Source organism: Python bivittatus, unplaced genomic scaffold, assembly GCF_059951505.1.
Source record: "Python bivittatus isolate LINGU-HERP-01145 unplaced genomic scaffold, Pbiv_v1 ctg000080_np1212, whole genome shotgun sequence".
Classification (NCBI taxonomy): domain Eukaryota; kingdom Metazoa; phylum Chordata; class Lepidosauria; order Squamata; family Pythonidae; genus Python; species Python bivittatus.
The window spans coordinates 25,165,006-25,177,930 of record NW_028277035.1 but is presented as its reverse complement, the minus strand read 5'-3'; the positions used below and the strand labels follow the sequence as shown (position 1 = coordinate 25,177,930).

The 12,925-nt window shown below is 39.4% G+C and overlaps 1 protein-coding gene across 1 annotated transcript; it reads left to right on the top strand.

Moving 5' to 3' along the window:
* The first annotated feature begins 6,729 nt into the window (after positions 1-6,729).
* On the top strand, positions 6,730-8,143 carry DRD1 (dopamine receptor D1). The gene has a single exon (XM_007433475.2). It carries the CDS (start codon positions 6,730-6,732, stop codon positions 8,086-8,088), a length of 1,359 nt encoding a protein of 452 aa, XP_007433537.1. The 3' UTR covers positions 8,089-8,143.
* The last annotated feature ends 4,782 nt before the right edge of the window (positions 8,144-12,925 follow it).

Genomic DNA, 12,925 nt, shown 5'->3' with positions numbered 1-12,925 from the left:
TCCGAAAGGCCGGGAGTGAGGGGGCCTTGCCACCTCTGGGGGCAAGATGTTCCAAAGGGCAGGGGCCACAGCAGAGAAGGCCCACCTTCTGGACCCCACTAGTCGGAGTTCTTTTGCCAAGGGGGTCTGGAGCATGCCCTCTCTGTGTGATCAGGTATGGTTTTTATACATGGTTTTTATGTTGTTCTTTGTTTTTATATCATTTTTAATTGTTGTAAGCCACCCAGAGTCACATATTTGAGATGGGCAGCTATATAAGTTTAAATAAATAAATAAGCAAAGCATATATCCGTGTGATCATATCATGCCCTTAATATTTCCCTCCTTCTGTCACATTAAATATTGCAATCTAGTAACAGCAGGGTACTATCTTATGACTGCAGGTAAGGCCAGGTTTGTACCCCTACTGTAGGCTAATTGTCTGCTACCCTTTGACTCCATGATTTTGACTCCCTGGCAGGAATCACGCTAACAGCCGTGGGAGATGTGATTCTTAGTAGAGTTGCTAGGAACTAAACAGGGAGGTTTCTCTCCCCAGCGATCTAGCTTCAGGTACCTGCTTCTCTATTGACGTTGTAACTAGGTGGGGAAGGCATAATTGGTTCTCCAGCATCCCACTGATGACTGATCAACTATGTGTTGGGGAGAAATGAGTCAGACTCTGCAGGCTGCACCAGAAGAGGCTGGGGATTCTGTATGGCCACATGCAGTGGAGAACTGGTAGCCTTCCAGATGCTGATGAATGATACCTCTCAGCAAATCCACTCAATATGACCCCTTGCAGTTGCAGTTCAGAAGAGTAGGAAGGCTGCAACTTCTCATTCTGGTCTATAAACTGGAGGGGTAAATGGTTTAATACTAATTTATTTTACCACATTCCTTTTCATCTGCCAAGCAGCATGCTAGGGCCCTCATTTCCCCTCACTTCATGATGTTATAAATAATGTTTCAAGCTGGAATAAGAATAAGCCATGGAAGGAATAGAAGGCCGAATGGCACAATGCTTCTTTTTGAGTTTTTTTTTTTTTAAACTCAGACTATAACTAGCATTACTGTTAGGACTCAAGGTTAGCTAAGAATTATAGGTTGCACAAAAGCAGCTTTACCAATGATAAGCCCTAGGAAATAACCTTTGTGTGTCTATGACAGTTCAATGAATCTATATCTTCTTCCATGACAGCTAACCCTCCCTCCTCCTCCTTCCCTGTGCTTTCTCTTCATGATTTCTTCCGACTTACTGTAAATCTTCAATTATAAGCGTTCATGGAGCTTGTTACACCAGCATAGATGTACTTTTCAATAGCTATTTTACCACCCCTAAATTGTACATACATTATAATGAATAAATAATGAGTGCACAATGGATACTCACAGTTTTGTATTTTAAAAAAATGCCCAAATCCATTTCTTTTGTAATTCAAGATTTTTTTTTTAAATAATGCATTGCTTTTTTAGCTCCATACTGCTTCTTTGTTCAGGCCAAATATTTACTCCATCTGCAACCTTCTGCATCATATCCCACCTCCAGAGAATTGTGAAGGCAAATGGTGAGGGCTCCACTGGAGACAAACTTCATTCAGTCCATAGAAATAAAGCGGAACCCTCAAACGTCCAAGTACATTTCAGCAAGATTGTCCCAGCTTTGGCCTCCCTTGGCTTATTGTGAGATGTAGGAGTTTGTTCCTTCTTCATTCCATTAAAGTAGAGTGTCTCAATAAATCAGATGTCCTCAGCAATTGAAGCCTTTCATGATATTGACTGAACTTTTATGTCAGCTTTAAACAAAAAAAAATATATTTCTCAATATTTGACAGGAAGGAAGGAAGGAAGGAAGGAAGGAAGGAAGGAAGGAAGGAAGGAAGGAAGGAAGGAAGGAAGGAAGGAGAGAGGGGAAGAGAGAGGGAGAGAGACAAAGAAGAAAAAAGAAAGAAAGAAAGAAAGAAAGAAAGAAAGAAAGAAAGAAAGAAAGAAAGAAAGAAAGAAAGAAAGAAAGAAAAGTTATCTGTAATTATAGGAGATAAGAGAAGTATGAAAAGTGTGCCAGGGCTGCATGCCAAAAGGATGGGCAAGGCCAGGTCAAAATATAATTAAACAAAGTGTCTCTTATGCATTGTAATGTCCCCTTTTGATTACATTAGAATTTACAGTTCAGTGGCAAGTTTAGGGAGGGTTCAGGAGCCAAGCCCAAGGCTTTGGAAAGGTTTGTGTGTCGCCTTGGCATTGCAGATTCTCTAGTGGCTAAGATGTTCTCCAAAAAAGTGATTATTGTCTGAGTGGGCTACTACTCACAAGCAAGAGGCAGTTCCTTCTTCTTTAGTATTTTCTTGTTTTGAAACTGGATCCTGTCCAGCATACAGCAATAGTGGCATTTTCCAGTGCTAGCCAGCAGAGTTGGGAAAAGGATTCATTAAGATCCTGAACTCAGTCCAAAGAGCACAGCAGGCTTTGAGTTTATGTTTCTTAGCAAACTCTGACGCCATATAGCAAACCACTTTTGGAGCAGAAACTGGTTATGATATAGCTTGGGTGAAGGGTAGGGTTCTGTTCAAAGATAAAAAGTAGAACAAACTGTGGGGCATCATATGACCAGTATGTGTACCTTTTTATTTAGTGAATGTATTTAGCAAATATAAACGCCACTGAGTCCCAAAGTGTTGAAAGTGTTCTTCCAAAAATTTCAAAATTCAAGGGTGAAATATATTATTTCTAGAAGTTTGTAAGAATTCAAGCAGGGTGGCTTCATGGATGAAACCTCTGATGGAGGTGCTGCCTGCTGCCACTCAACACCCATGCTGATTGGACACTCCCACGACTCATTCCTCTGCTGCCCCCTCCTGTCCCAGAGGTCGCCAGCTTGCTAGGAATTACGAATGCTCCACCAGTGTTCTTGTCTTGCTTCTCTCATCTTGGATAGGAATAATGTGTAGAGCAGTGTTGTCCAAACTTGGGCACTTTAAGATGAGTGGACTTCAACTCCCAGAATTCCCTAGCCAGCATGGCTGGCTGGGGAATTCTGGGAGTTGAAGTCCACTCATCTTAAAGTGCCCAAGTTTGGACAACACTGGTGTAGCGTATGCTTCGCACAAGGACTCTGATATGTTTTCATTCTAACACTTACAGAAGTATAATCGTGTATAAAATTAGATGTATACCTGTGAAAGCTAAGTGAAAAGAAGGCACAGAGTAACAGGCATAATCTTGGTCTTCCCTTTCTAAGAAGTAAATGCTAACTAGACCATGTTGTAATATGGAGTACTGCAATGCATTCTACCTTGGCTACCCTTGAAAATCACTTGGGAGCTAGAGTTGGTCCAGAATCCAGTCGTGCAGGCAGTGATGGGCACACCATGATACACCCATGTGTCACTGTTGCTTTGTACTGGCTGCTGATTGGCTTCTGGGTTCAATTCAAGGTGCTGGTTACCACCTATAAAGCCCTTCATGGCATACAGTCTGGTTATCTGAGGGTCTGTCCATCTCCAATAGTTTGTTCCCACCCAGTAAGTTTGGGCAGAGTAGGTGCCCTCCAGGTCCCCTCAATCAATAAGTGTCATTTATTGGGACCAAGGAAGTGCTCCTGTTCTGTGACGGTGCCTTTCTTCTGCAACAGTATCTCCCTGGAGATCTGTATGGCTCCCACCCTAAGTGATTCCAAAAGTCTTTGAAAGCTTGTCCTTGCTCCCTGGTCTGGGTCTAGAATGGTTGTCAATCCTCTGTTGGTTTTCTTCTGAGGAGTTGGGTTTGTCTTTTTCCAGACAAATATATTCTTTCTTGTAAAATGTAAGCCACCCAGAGTAATGTGGGAGTCAGGTGGTCTCTAAATCCCAATCAATCAATCAATCAATCAATCAATCAATCAATCAATCAATCATTGTTGGCTAGTGGCAAGTAGGCAACAGTCAGTAAATATACCTGCAGATGCAGATCTCAAAGAGTGAATTTTGGTCAACATAGTTAAGCGTGCAAAGTTTGGCATGCTTAACTATGGACATGTCTAGAATAATATCAAGAAAAGCATACTTTCTATTTATTATAAGTTGCCAACTTTCTACATTTGAAACCACAAATGCATGGAACTAAAAATGTTTTCTCTTTAGCATCATTAGTTCTGCTGGAGAAATATTTGCTTTGAGAAGGAAGTATTCTAAGAGAGGAGCGAGCCAATAACTCTGTTTACCCTTATATGACCCCTTCCCCGCCCCCCCTTCATAGGAACACAATAGAATGATGGGGATGATGATGATGATGATGATGATGATGATGATGATGATGATGATGATGGGGATAATTCCATTCCTGTGGGTATGCCTATCTCATTTTCACCAGAAGAGGGAGCCAACTTCACAGTGAAATCTGTGTTGCTGAAGTTGGTGAACAACACAATGAATCATATAAAGAGAAAGTGAATGTGCCTTGCTGTGAAGTGCAGGAGGGGAGGGAGAGAAGAAAAGAACCAGAAATAAACCGCAGCAAAAAGATGAAGTGAGTCTTGTTCTTTCAGCTGGGAGTTTGTAGCATCAGCACTCTGGAACAGCCCACCCTCCTAAATGACATCTCTATTTGGTAAGTTCATGCCTCAGCCCTTAGCGTCAACTCGAGTTATGCGTGCTCTTTGTTTATGGCAGCTAGGATTCATAAGCAGGCAGGTTCCTTTGCCTTGACCGTGTGTTACTATTAGAGCATTTTGATTTTCCTTTTTTATAAATCATGTTCTAAAAGAATTAAAATGCATAAGTTCTCTAGGGTGAGCATATTTCTGGCATCCTTAAATATTTATACACATGGGTGGCCAAGCACAACTGTACCTAGAGTGTGCACAAATAGCTTTGAAAATTGGATGCCTGATACAACTCACAGAACTGGTATGGATGAGTAATTTTAAAGATCACTCTGGAATATATTTGTCCATTTATTTATGACTGGAGGATAAGTCCATACACCTTGATTGTTGGAAAGATAAGTAGGATCTTGAATGCCACTAAGAAACTACTCTGGCAGTGGGGAGTTAAAATTAAGATGGTATATTCAAATTTTGAATATTTTGGAATTTAATTTTTCAATGTTCCTTCACACATAGGGAAAACAGCATACTTGTTCTGTGTTGTAGAAGAAAAAGAGAGAAACTGGGCTTCTTGCAAGAGAAGATGCTTGATTTTTAAGGTCAGGAAATCTGAGTGCATACTGCTTTATAATTTTACTCATGCCTGGATGTCCTTCCTCTGAGATTTAGGAAAGAGACCTCAAGCAAATAAATCTTTCCATGCTGGGTTATGTTGCTCTCTATCACTCCGGGCAAGATGAAGCCAATACTTCCAGGGCTGTCAGCTTGGCGAGATGAAGAAAAAATATGCGAGATCATAGATGCATGTTTAAGGTTAGAGCACAGAAGAATCTGAGACAACTACCACACCTGGATGCATTTTAAGGAAAAAGAACCATTGACAGTTGCACCTAATGCTTGAGAAACAATGAATGGGCTGTAGCTGAAACATCCAGGGCTAAAGGATCTGAACTCTGGACCTGTCCTTACTCTTTTCTTTCCATTCTTCCAATGAAAACTAAAAGACCATCAAAGTTTTTACCAGATCTTTGCCAGAAAACTGGAAATATCATGTCTTTGCTTTGGATGATTTCATCCTGATGGGGCATTTCAACAGGATGTACAAAGCGTGACTTGGGTGATGAGCATCCAGACGGGACTGCCTTGATGCTCAGAGTTTGCACATGAATCATAAGGGCTGGCTGGAATTGAAGGAGCTTGTCCATGTCCTGAGAAAGCTAATTCAGAAGAGCTCTCAAAGTTCAGTCTGGTGGCTTTTGCTAAAAAATCAATGCCTGCTTACCATTTTGTCACCAGGATATTATTCCTAAAGCCATACAGTCTGCTTGCTGTGATTGTAACCCATTGGCTTGCTATGCAGTTCAAATCCTAAATATAAAGTTGAAAGAAAAATATTTTTCCTTGGATTAGACAAGAGCATCTAGAAGTCCTAAAGGTAGGATGGAGAATTTCTTCTTTATGCAAAACTGTGATCCTTCTATAAACACTTTGAATGTTTTAAAATGTAAATTTATTTTCTTTGCCTCTAGGATGGTGAATCTTTCTTAAACTATATGGAACAATGAGAGGAGTTGATTCCCGAGGCTACGTATAAAGGCAGAACTGATGTTTTAATTTCAGAGCAGAAAGGTATGAAGGCTGAGATGGGTTTAAGATGTCCATCAATTAGAGGGATGAGAAATTATATCAGTAACCAAAACATTTGAAGAGTTACACTTCAGTAGAGCAGGAGGGCTAGTTAAAAGGCTACTGGATGAGCTGAATCAATAATTTATTTAAGTGAGAATACATGTAAGCTGAAAAGTGATTACACTCTGAACAGAATTCTCAGAGGATTTTTCTGCTGGCCTGTTCCTGCTAAGAATATTCTATTTTAGACAAATATTTTAAAGAGGATTGTTAAGAAAAAAATCCGGGTGGGTGGTGGGTGGTGAGCCATGATGTAATCAGCAAGTTCAGATACTTGTGATGGAATATCTGTGTGTTTTTGTTTTTATTTGTTTTTAAGTTTTTTTGAGAACGAAGGGATCCATCCCAAGACCAGAGACTTGAGCACGAATCTTAGGGTGCCTGCCTGGTTCTGAGCAATTAACTTGTAAGCTCTGTAGGTACATAAGGAGCTGAAGCCACTACCAGGCCTGTGACATGATTTTGCCTGAGAAGGAAAGATGATTTGGAACAACACCACTATGGATGGGGAAGGGTTGCTTGTGAAAAGAGATTCCTGCTTCCGAATCCTCACCGGCTGCTTCCTCTCCTTGCTGATCCTTTCCACACTCCTAGGCAACACCCTGGTCTGCGCAGCTGTCATTAGGTTTCGCCACCTGAGGTCCAAGGTGACCAACTTCTTTGTGATCTCTTTGGCAGTCTCAGACCTTTTAGTTGCTGTGTTGGTCATGCCCTGGAAAGCTGTGGCTGAGATAGCTGGATTCTGGCCTTTTGGATCATTCTGTAACATCTGGGTGGCATTTGACATCATGTGCTCCACCGCCTCCATCTTAAATTTGTGTGTCATTAGTGTGGACAGATATTGGGCCATCTCCAGTCCATTTAGGTATGAGAGGAAAATGACCCCCAGGGCAGCCTTTGTCATGATCAGTGTGGCGTGGACCTTGTCTGTGTTGATTTCCTTCATCCCTGTGCAACTGAACTGGCACAAAGCTAAAACCACAAGTTTTTTAGACTTAAATGCCAGTTTCCAGGGTGTGGCCATGGACAACTGTGATTCCAGTTTAAACAGGATGTATGCCATCTCTTCCTCTCTTATTAGTTTTTACATCCCAGTGGCCATCATGATAGTCACCTATACAAGGATCTATAGGATTGCTCAAAAGCAAATACGACGTATATCAGCCTTGGAACGAGCAGCTGTGCATGCTAAGAACTGCCAAACCACTGCTGGCAACAGGAACAGTATGGATGGCCAGCAGCCAGAAAGCTCCTTCAAAATGTCCTTCAAGAGAGAGACTAAAGTATTAAAGACTTTGTCAGTGATCATGGGAGTGTTTGTATGTTGTTGGCTGCCATTCTTCATCCTGAACTGCATGGTGCCCTTTTGTGAGCCCAGTATCTCCTCCCAGGGAGCAGAGCCATTTTGTATAAGTTCTGCCACTTTTGATGTTTTTGTTTGGTTTGGATGGGCCAATTCTTCCTTGAACCCAATCATTTATGCCTTCAATGCAGATTTCCGCAAGGCGTTTTCCACTCTTCTGGGCTGCTATAGACTCTGTCCTGTTTCCATTAATGCGATAGAGACGGTTAGTATCAATAATAATGGGGGAATGGCTTTTTCCAGTCAGCTTGAGCCAAGAGGGTCCAGCCCCAAAGAGTGCAATTTCGTCTATCTGATCCCCCATTCGGTTCTCTGTCCAGAAGAAGAGGACATGATGAAAAAAGAAGAGGAGGGGGTACTCTCTAAAACCTTGGAGAAAATTTCTCCAACCCTATCAGGTATTTTGGATTTTGAGGCTGATGTGTCTTTGGAAAAGATCAATCCAATCACGCAAAACGGTCAGCATAAAACCTGAGGTGTAAAGTTGACTCATTAAAAAAAAAAAAAAATCATTCAAGAAAGATTTTCAACTTTTTTTGTTTGTTTTTAGTAAGAAAGTGTGCTATTGTGTGAATCAAAGCCATCACATAAAAATCCAGAGCTTAATCAGCTGCTGTTTGACAGAAGCATAAGTTTTAAAAAGAAGAATTCCACCTTTCATACATTGTATTTAAGAGGTTGTTCTGTGCTGTTCATCTTGAATGGAAATGAATAAAATGTGTAGGTACAGTGTAGCTGCAAAGGGGAAAAAAGAGTTTAAGTGGATACATGTTTGCAGAAACAGACCTGGGGAAACTAATTATACTTTGCTGTGTGAATAAAATGTATTAAATTTATATGAGGTTCCCATTTGACTTGCATAGTCATTTGTGGGTGTTTATACATTGCAAGTAAAATCTGATGACTTGCCAGATTAGTGGACGCCTTTCAAAATAATTTTGAACATCAATACAGCCTTATAACAAGAATGGGATATTTTTAATAGTAGGAAGATAATGTGTCAATATTGGCTTTCTTTATTATTTAAATGGATATTTTTTCATATGTTTAAACAAACATGACTTTATCTGATTTTAATATATGTTGAAAAAAATAGAATATTTGTATGATGCTATTCATTGCATTTTTGATCTGTTTACTAGTCAGCACTTTATTAAAAAGAAAAAAGGGAGAATTTATGAAGTCAGCTTTGCCTAGCTAACTCTAAAACTTGCAGGTGTTCAAAACACAGCAAAGGTGATAAATCTACAGCACCTTTTGCTGTGTAAAAAGAGAGGCGTTTTGTGGGTTCTTCCTTCATTCTGAAACAGAAGATCAGAGTCGCTTGAATGATAAGTTATAAAAGCTGTGACCTAGAAACAAAATTCATGGCTGTAGTTTGTTTTCAAGTTTCAGTTTATGTTGACTTTGCTTGAATGTCAGCATGTGAAACTGTAGATAGCATATTGTATGTCTTGATCTAAGAGGAATATAGATGAAAAATGAACACCAATTGAAAGATGCAATGATCTAAGAAGCAAAACGTGATCAGTATTTGCTATTTTGAAGATAAACTAATCCTCTTATATTTCTCTTATTTCAAATTGTGGATATTTCATTTGGAGAAACGGAGGGCCGTTCTATCCACAGATATTCTCCATGATAATTAAACAGACCTTCAAATTTGAAGGCATATGCTTCAGAATGCCAGCAAGAAGGAGGGCTATTATTATGCCAACTTCCAAGAGGCCTCTGCCCTGCCACTGTGAGAATGCAAAGCCACCGATGCTTAGTCTGATCCAGCAAGTTCTTCTGTACTCCTATGAAATCGGTACTAAAAACAGTAATGTAGGAATGCTAGTACCATGTGAAGCAGCACAGTTCGTTTTAAATCTGCTTGTTTTAATTTTCACTTTGGTTCACTGCCTCTTGCATAGAAAATAGTGCCTCATTCCAGTTTTGGATTCTCACAGAATGAAAGGAACAATAAAACTGTAACTCCTCATTTTCCTGCAAGTTCCTAGAGTTGCCAAGATTTGTTTTCCTTTTGCTCCCTTGAAACCAAAATTCCTCCCACATTTCCTTAATCATATAAAATAAAAATAATGAATGTTAAAGCTGTAAAAGTAATATACAAACAGTTTCCAGGATTATTATTATTATTATTATTATTATTATCATCATCATCATCATCATCATCATCATCATCATCATCATCATCGTTGGATGATAGCAAAACCCTCTCAGATTTTGGAAGAAAATACAGCATTCATTGAGAAATGTAGTCAGAAACAGAGAAATATGAGAGATAAATTAAAAGTCTACAAAAATATACTTCCTAAATCAGGTCTGTGTTACTTAAGTATTGTGAATGTTTTCATAATTCTATTGCCTGTATGCTGCTTTCATACATATAATAAAATTATTTTGTGAACATAAGGTCAAATAAAGCGATTTACATTATATTTATTAAATAAAATTTGCTTTTTTATTGCCATGTTGTTTTGACTAATCGGCAATTTCCTCCCACTTTCTTTTTGATTTGCTTTGGAACCTCTTGTGACATTTAATTAGTGTCTGCTGAACAGCAGCTAGGAAAGTGTCTCATTGCAGTTTCTTTTAGGCACTCTTAAATGTGGATTCAGACAGGGTTGATTTCTATCCTTGTAGAAGATAGGAATGAAGATAGTGTTTTCCTAATATAGAATGCCCTTTTTTCAGGCAAAGGTTTGATTGTCCGCATCTTCTGATAAGGCTGAAAAAAATCTTTGGAGAGTTACTGCCATCAACACATACAGTACTGGGAAAGGAGGAGCAGTGATATTGGCGAAGGCTGTTTTCTGTACTGTAAAGAACAAAGCTTTTTGGTGTAATGTAAAAACAAAAGCTTGCAAGGATTTTTAAAACAATAACAAAATTGAAAAGCTTTATTTTGATCATTAAAGATGTAAACATCTTTATGTCAATGGCTAAAGTAGCTAACTCTTTGCCCCTGTTTTTAAAAGAGAGTCACTGCTTCACCCCCTCATGCGGAGGGGGCTTTCTGATAATTCAGAGGTAAACGAATAATCAGGGATGGTTTATTTCCTCATTCCTTCAGCGGATCAGATTTCAAACTCATGGCGTTGGTTTTATGTTTCTGAAATCTGCAATTTCAGATTTGGTACCTAAAACTTGGTAGAAGAGAACCGGTGGTCTATTTCAGTTGCCCCAAGCGCTGAACAAATCTGTCCTCACATTTGAAGCAGGACCGAGAAACAGTGTAAATCTTCTGCAAATCTTTTTCTTGCTGATCAATATTATATGAATGCATAAATATGTGCTCATCTCTCTCTCTCTATGTGTCTGCATGTGAGTGTGTGCATGCTTGCATGTGAATATATATGTAAGTATGTATACATTATAACATGTTCAGGTCTTCTAGAACATCCTGGAACTTGTGGTCTTATGAAATTTGCTTCCCCTAGATGACTGCCAAATTGGATAGCTTTTCAGGGAAATAGAAAAATTCTTAGAGGGTGGTGCAGTTGCAGATATTTGTCATAAATGGCTAGTTGTGGCAGAATGCCACTGAATATTGGCTGCTGGGAAATGATGGCATGTTTGGGGGTGCTTGTAGGTTTTTGCAAATGTCTGGTTGATTACCGGGGGAACTGGGCTAAATCATTTGGCTATACTGCTGGACTAGATCTGGCATTTTGTCTGATACATCACAGTTCTTAAATTCTTCTGCCCTTTATGCCTACTCTTAATGTTAAAACAGCTTATATATTCCTTTCTGTGTTCATGTAACTTCCTGTATATATCTTACTGGAATCTGCATATATATTCTTTACATATTATATCTCAGTTTTCTGCAGTCTGAGGGCTGAAGAGTTCTGAAAAACAGCTTGTTATATGGGTCTCCTCACTTCAAGCCTCATTTTCATTGATTTGGGCAGTCCTATGCATTCTGATTGTCTGAAATGGAGCACTGCGCATATAGAATAGTTTTGCTTCTGACCATCAGGCTGAGAGAGTTTCAAGCCTCTTTCTCTCTCTCTGTGCTGGTTTCTTTCTCTCCCTCTCTCCCAGAGATACTAAATGATGTTAAGATGACTATGAAAATTCTCCAGTTATTTAAATAGGCCTGCTTGTCATTCATGCTTGTTAATTTGAATAAAATAGCACAGGTAACATCCAACTGGAGTAACTTCAAGCTGTTTTCAATTGGGGGCATGCATTTTGCTCAATCTCTCGTATCCTAGTTCCCGATGTATAGCTTTAATTTGGTTTAATTTGTATTTTCACTCCAGTGCATGCCTCAAGACAAGTAGTTGAACCACATCTGCAGTTTGAAATGAGTATTTACAGATATTTAAGTTTTCTTGTATAATCCATTCACCTCTGCTGACAGTATCATCCAGGGATACTGAACCCAGAGGGATAAAGGCTGTCTCCTGTCTTGAATTCCTTTCATGTATCCTACAATTGGTGGACAAAGCTTCCAGATATACATATGGTATACAATCAATATACAAACGGTATACAATATATACTGTTAGACAGAGAGAGAGGATGCTATGCATGAACATCTGAATTCAGGAACAACTTGCTAAATCAAGATTCAAGTTCTGTCTAGTAGAGTGTTCAATCCTAGAGATGCCTCTGAGAAGCTCCAAGCTGGGCATGTAGGGAAGAGCTTCTTCATGAAGATGAATCACTGCCTGCAACTAATATTCATGACACCTCGGTCCCTGGAGGTAGCAGAGTGTATTTGTGCCCGGTAGCCATTGACAGTCTTATTCTTCATCATTGGGTCTCATCCTCTTCAAGCTGATGGCCATCAAAACATATTTGTTTAGCTCTGCTCTAGGCATTTCCTTTCATCTCTCCCTGGGATGAGTTCTACTAATATGACAATGGTAGAAAAACATTCCCTGGTCTAATTTCTCCAAAATAGACAAATCTATATACATTTCTTTCTATTTTTCTCAATCACATTCCTGCTTAGTTAAGTTTCTTTCAACTCACAAGGACACTTTTACAAAGGATTATCAAATGCCTAGATTTTGGGAGTGGCACGATGAGTGTGTGACCTTCTATCTTCTACACTTCATTCAGCATCCCTGTTTTTCAACTGTTCTGGCAGGGCTTTTATTGTGAAATAATGTGAAAAAAAACCATGCTATTTCAATTAGACCTAAGGCTCCTCGGTGACATTTTTGAAAGTTCCATGTTTTTTCTGGGCAAAGTATCCCAGTGTGAAATTTATCCTATAAAAATAACATTAGCCTCCTTATATACCTTCTTCCTAGCAATTTTAGCATTTTAGAAGGAAAAACAATCCCTCA

Bases quoted from the DNA above. Each gene is read 5' to 3' on its own strand.
- DRD1 (XM_007433475.2), top strand. From the start codon at position 6,730: ATGATTTGGAACAACACCACTATGGATGGGGAAGGGTTGCTTGTGAAA.